Source organism: Nymphaea colorata, chromosome 11 (genome assembly GCF_008831285.2).
Source record: "Nymphaea colorata isolate Beijing-Zhang1983 chromosome 11, ASM883128v2, whole genome shotgun sequence".
In the NCBI taxonomy this organism is placed as follows: Eukaryota; Viridiplantae; Streptophyta; class Magnoliopsida; order Nymphaeales; family Nymphaeaceae; genus Nymphaea; species Nymphaea colorata.
Window position 1 is genome coordinate 14,353,638 of NC_045148.1, and position 6,744 is coordinate 14,360,381.

Genomic DNA, 6,744 nt, shown 5'->3' on the forward strand with positions numbered 1-6,744 from the left:
TAGTGGTTTTGACCTTGCTCTGATATTTTTTTTTTATATTTTCATTGGAAAAAAATTTTATAGGTAAATTAATGTTACCTATATGCTTAATTGAAGATATTAAATTTATTGTTCATGTATGGCAATGTTTTTTCTTAAAAGCCAAAAAAAAGGGAAAGCTTAAAGGAAATCTCGATAGTGATATTCGTTAAATTGCTTAGGCGATGGGAAATGTTTACTTATTCATTCAAAACAAGGCACCTCATACTTGCCTCGAGATGATCATACATAAGAAGCTACGTGACGAACAATTCTTGTGAATTTCAATATATTAGTAACTGATCGACATATTTCTTACTATGATAGTGAAAAAATTGCATACCTATATATATATATATATATGAAGTCATCTTGAGCTTCATCTATACAATGGTCTGCAATGCTGCAATGCTGATAATGAAAAAATTACATATATATATATATATATATATAAGGAGAGAGAGAGAGAGAGAGAAAAGAACACTAACATGATGTATGCCGGAAGCTAGTAACAGAGAAGAGTCCGATTGTGCGAAGTTCGCTTCGAAGTCTCTTTCTGTTACCTTGAGAAAGCAGATCTTGTGTTTGGTTTGCGTGTCACGTAGAAAAACTCTTATTCTCATCTGCAATTTTTCTTTTACAAGCATGGGGGCGTCGAAAAGCTCAGATCTAGGAAGATTTAAAACTGCAAGTTCAACCAGAAGATTGGAAGGAAAGAAAAAGACTTTCAGAAAGTCGATCAAATATGATTTTTATAAAGGCATTGCACGCTTTCACTTTCTTCCTCAATATGCCTCCCTGCTGGAAAAGAGTTGGTAGAATTTTAACCTGTAAAAGCCTGTCAAAATTACTGCAACCTTCTTCTGGCTTGCATTAGCCGCAAGCAACAACTATTTAACAATGAATGGTTGGATGGAGACTCAAGTTCTTCCTTTAAATTCATCGTTACTGTATAGTTTCTGAACTTTCTGTTGTGGGTATTATTTGTATGCACTTCTGGTGCTGGGAAAAGTCATACTCTCATTGATAGTAAACAACTAAACAGATAAAATAAATGCATGAAACCAACCGTGATAAAAAAAATTTTGAATTGTTATACTCATCGAGGTTATTGTGGTTTCCAGCAAAAGTTTTGAATTGTTATAGGAGTAAGGAAAAAAAAAAAAAAGAGGAAAATATATACTTGTTTGTTGGCACTCCGCTATATACATCATTTCATGGTTGGTAGCTCTGTGACAGCAACTTCCCTCCTCGATGACACCATTGCAGAAGGGTCTTAACCAATCTCTCTCTCCCTCTCTCTCTCTCTCTCTCTCTCTCTCTCTATATATATATATATATATATATATATATATATATATATACAACTTCCCTCCTCGATGACACCATTACAGAAGGGTCTTAACCAATCTCTCTCTCTCTCTCTCTCTATATATATATATATATATATATATATATATATATACAACTTCCCTCCTCGATGACACCATTGCAGAAGGGTCTTAACCAATCTTTCTATCTCACTCTCTCTCTCTCTCTCTAACTCTCTATCTCTCTCTAACTATATATATATATATCATCACTTCAAAAAAAATGAAAAGTTATGTTAATGCTAAACTAGGTTGAAAAATGAAATATGAATGGCAGTGATTAGATTTGAGTTTTGTGATTAAACACAATCAACTCGATGCAAATTCGTGAAAAATATTTCAACTATTGCAATCTCCAGAAGCAGATCACCTACTGGAAAATTGTTCAGGAACTCACCTCCTAACTACTAAGTGTACACAGCACATATTTTTTTATGCCATGCGTCTTCAATCGGTTATAGGTTGGTGGCCAGTTTTATTTGAAGTTTGCTGAGAAGGAAAGTCAATGAAGCACCACCTTCTACCCTGTACATGACTGTTGAGATTTAAGACTAACCACCTAAAATCTTAAGGTTGATCCTTTTAGAATCCTTTATGCTCTGATTATGTGCAGTGGGTGTTCATTTGGTGCAAACATGCATGATACATTAATGAGAAATTTTTCAGATATAATACGCAAAGTTGTATATCTCAGGAGTATTATACGGTGAGAAATTTTTCAGATATAATACGCAAAGTTGTATAACTCAAGAATATCTTGAGAAAATCTCGACAAATTTTTTAAAGATTTAAACATTAAATAAATCCTCAAAATTATAAAAAATTAATCATTAATAAAAAAAGGCAAAGAAACGGGTATGATACACAATTTTTTCACGTTTTTTATTTTCTGGAGTTTCATTAAAAAACGCGCCTAATTGCCGTTTTATACGGTTGACTTATTTCTCGTGCATTATATGCATTTTTTTCTAATAATACTCGTTTTATCGTAAACTAACTAAACATAAAAATTGTTGACAAACTATATGAAAGGAAACATAATAAAAGTTCTGCAAACAATTACAGGCATTGGGGAAACGACTGAAGGAACATGGATGAGAAAACTCGAACAACAAAGATGAGATCAAGTGAAAAAGAAAACAAAAGAGATCACTAACTGTATTAGACGGGACCCGTGAAAGGTATTCTCTTGAGTTCTTTTAGGTTGCCTTAACAATTCGACTGAGCATCAGAATTTGCTTTTCATTTGGCCAACAGCTTTATCTGCTTTCTCTCTTTTTCCTTTCTCACTGATTTCATCACAAGGTTCGCATGCAACTTAGGTTAAATAGAAAGAATATGGAACCATGGAGACAAATTGATTTCAGAAACTGATCTATTACGACATAGAACACCACATTTACAAAAGCTTACTTATTTTGAACGCCATACTATAAAAACTTTATATATATATATATATATATATATATATATATATATATTACTTATATTTGTATATATTAAGTTATATTACAAATATACTTTTTATTGTAATTGAACTGGACCGGACCAAATCATATGTGCACGAGTAAATTGGGAGAGAACAATCAAGAACAAGTTTAAAATGCGTTTGTTGAGATTTTTCTACTTAGGTAAGCTATATATTTTAAGAGCAAAGTAAGATTTCCCCTCACTAATAACAAGACTTAAAGCTATTCTCAATTCACTTGATCAATTAAAGAGGGGCCTTTTTTTTTTTTCTCTCATGATAGTAAACGGTATTTTAGAAATATACGTACCGGAAAATGAATTATGGAGTTGATTTGGGACTATCATCTCGCAAATATCAGAACCAGTACTATAATCCAATCCAAGATCCATAAACCAGATCCAAAATCCGAACCACGCAAAAAGGTGGGACCCACTCCTGGATGAGCCCCGGTCCTCAACGCGAGCTAAATTTCCCTCCTATCTTCACGTTTGACTTTTTCAGCAGGCAAAACTCAGCCTCTTCATTTTGCGACCCATTTTTAGCCCCAGAAACAACCAACAACAAACAGCACAATTTTCACAAGCTCTTCTCTAAAAAAAAATTTGAAAAAATAGGAACAAATTTTTTGAAAAAAAAAACTTAAAAAATTATGAAAATATGAAAACACGATGAAATTATAGAAGCAAAATCCAAAAAGAAAAAAATGGACAAAAATTAAGGAAAAACGAGAAGAAACAGAGAGAGGCTTTCCCTTCTTGAGAGAGCAGCGGCCATTGTTATTTTCTGGGGAAGAATTCTAAGAAGACAATGGCCGCTGCCCCCACCCTCCTCATCCCCCTCTTCCTCCTCCACCACCTCCTCTTCCTCCAGCCGGACTCCGTTTCTGCACTGTCGGAAGCCGACGCCCTCCTCCAGCTGAAGAAGTCCATCCAGAACCCCGAGGCGCTATCCTCGTGGACGGCAGGCGCCGACCCCTGTACCTCCCACTGGCGGGGAGTCATCTGCTTCAATGGAGTCATCACGGGGCTGCACCTCGGCGGCATCGGCCTCGCTGGCACCATCGACGTCGAGGCCCTCCGCCAGTTGCCTGGACTGCGATCTGTTAGCTTCCAATCCAACAACTTTTCCGGGCCCTTCCCTAACGTCGGTAGCATCCGCAGCCTCAAATCCATCTTCCTCCAAAACAACGGCTTCTCCGGCGATATCCCGGCCGACGCCTTCGCCGCAATGACCTTCCTCAAGAAGCTCTGGCTCTCCGGCAACAACTTCACCGGCGCCATTCCCAGCTCCTTGACCTCGCTCCCCCACCTCATTGAGCTCCGCCTCGAGAACAACGCGTTCTCCGGGAACATTCCGGACTTCCGTCAATCCTCCCTTAAATCCTTCAACGTGTCAAACAACCGCCTGGAGGGGGATATTCCGTCCGAACTGCAGAGATTCGACACGAGTTGCTTCAATGGTAATTTGGGCGTCAGGCGCGACGCCGCTCAGAATGGAGGAGCGGTCGTTTCCCCAACCCTGCCCAGTCCCAGCAACAAGGGAAAAGTGGTGGTGATAGCAGTGATGTTGGTCGTGTTATGCATTTCTCTAATGGCGGCGACGTTGCAGCGCCCCAAAGAAAGCACGAAGTCGCAGAGCAGGGAAGTTTTCTCTCCGTCGCAGTCGACCAAGTCAAAGAGGCCGCTCCCGACCTTGTCGATAAGCGGAACGGATCTTATCTTCGTGAAGGACGAGCAGGTGGTTTTCGCGCTTATGGACCTGATGAGGGCCGCCGCGGAGGTTCTCGGCAGCGACGAGCTGGGGTCCTCCTACAAGGCGGTGATCGCCAGCGGAAGAACGGTGGTGGTGAAGAGGATGAAGGAGATGAACCAAGAAGGCAAGGAAGGGTTCCACGCCAAGATGTGCCGCCTCGGAAAGATTCAGCACCGCAACGTTCTGCCTCCGGTGGCGTACCACTACCGGCGAGAGGAGAAGCTCTTGGTGTATGACTATGCCACCGAAGGCAACCTGCTACTTCTCTTGCATGGTGAGAAAGAAAATAAACTATCAACGCCATTCCTCGATTCATTCTCATACCAACTGCATTTATATCGAAGCTATTGACGTGTGCTGATATACTTTTTCCGGCAGGCGACCGTGGCCCAGACCGGCCGATCCTGGAATGGCCGACGCGAATAAGAATTGCTCAAGGGATCACCCGCGGGCTCGCCCATCTCCACAAAGAGCTCGGCGACATGGACCTTCCCCACGGCAACCTGAAATCGACGAACGTGCTGTTCGGAGAGGACTGCGAACCCCTCATAGCCGACTTTGGCTTCTCGGCTTTGATCAATCCCACGCTTGCGTCTCAAAACATGGTCGCCTACAGGTCGCCGGAGTACACGAAGTCCCAGCAACTCTGTCACAAGTCCGACGTCTGGTGCCTCGGCATAATCCTCCTGGAGCTCGTCACGGGGAAGTTCCCGTCCCAGTATCTCAACCATGGCAAAGGCGGCATAGACCTACCCCAGTGGGTCAGGTCCGAGCTAGCCGATGGGCACGAGAAGGACATCTATGACCCGGAGATAGTCCAGGAGTTGAAGAGCATACCCAATGAAATGAGGCAGTTGCTGCACGTTGGGCTGGACTGCACCGAGCCGAGCTTGGAAAAGAGGCCTGACATGGGCACCGCCCTTAAGAAGATAGAAGACATCAAGATAGACGAGGAAGGAGCCGTTGTTGCACCGTCGCTTCGAGGGGCTTTGTCGTCGTCCCGGGCGAACGCTCCGGCCGTCCTCTCGTCGCGCTGGTCGGGGAAGGGAAGCTTTAGCTCCTTGTCGTCCCGGCACGATACGTTCGCAATTTCGTGATTGTTGCCATGAGAGCGAGTTCAGATTTGCCTGGTCTGTTCTTTTCTCGAGATTGATCATTTTTTCATTTCATATTCTACCATTGCAAAAAGATTGGCAAATGATTATGGTTTCACTTGTTTCTTCATTTTCTTTTTCTTTTTTTCTTTGTCAATACACATTTTTTTTCTCTTCAGCTAGGCCTTAATATTCAGAACTTCATGTATGTAATTGTTTATAGAGTTTATTGATCGCCAACGAGGTGTCTTGGACTTTGAACGATGAACTTATTCGTAAATGACACACTACAATAAGGCTTGTGAATTGCAATTGTATATGGAAAGATAAAGCCACATCGATATATATATTTTGTATACTTATTTATTTATGTAGTAGTGGGTGAATGATAAGTCACCCAACTTACTCATCAACCCATTCCATCAATCATGATAATCGGCTGAGTAAAAGAAAAAGGTATGAACTAATACTAGAAAAAAATTTGTTCATAGCTATTTTTTTCTTGTTTTTCTCTCAATCATTTGATAATTTACAGACTATTTTTGTTAAAAAAATTTGATAATGTTATAAGAATTGCTCATTTTTAGAGTATAAGTTTCTCATCGTATCTCATATTGCCGAAAAAATACGTTACTAATTAATTTTAATGGCTCTCGCTTGGGGTGTGTGTGTATATATAATATGCTTAAGCCTTTGTAGCATCTCTTCGCAACAGTGAATCCAATGACCAATCTGCCAATGAAACTGCAGTGCAAATGGTTTCTTGTTTAATTACAACGACAAAAAGGAGGATGTGAGATACAAGGCAACTTCTTGAATCCAAAGTCATGCCTCTCTTTGATGACAACTGGAAACAGTACATAAAGAGCAATAAATTGAGCACCACTTGTCACGACCCAATTTTTGACACCAAAAATTTTCTTTCATTTCTATAATAGCGAAATAATAGCGGAAGCAATATTGAGTCATGACCAGAACATAAAGAAATCAGACATTGTTTTATTCAATAATAAAATACTTGGACCCAAACAAAAATAAC

General features: G+C 40.4%; 1 protein-coding gene across 1 annotated transcript; it reads left to right on the top strand.

Moving 5' to 3' along the window:
* The first annotated feature begins 3,505 nt into the window (after window positions 1-3,505).
* Window positions 3,506-5,932, top strand: LOC116264563 (pollen receptor-like kinase 6). Its single transcript, XM_031644862.2, has 2 exons — window positions 3,506-4,885; window positions 4,990-5,932. Exons 1-2 carry the CDS (start codon window positions 3,667-3,669, stop codon window positions 5,706-5,708), a joined length of 1,938 nt encoding a protein of 645 aa, XP_031500722.1. The 5' UTR covers window positions 3,506-3,666; the 3' UTR covers window positions 5,709-5,932.
* The last annotated feature ends 812 nt before the right edge of the window (window positions 5,933-6,744 follow it).

Excerpts from the sequence above, each read along its gene's own strand:
- LOC116264563 (XM_031644862.2), top strand. The coding sequence starts at position 3,667 with ATGGCCGCTGCCCCCACCCTCCTCATCCCCCTCTTCCTCCTCCACCAC. Across the intron at positions 4,886-4,989 it reads CCTGCTACTTCTCTTGCATG|GCGACCGTGGCCCAGACCGG; the intron begins GTGAGAAAGAAA and ends TTTTTCCGGCAG.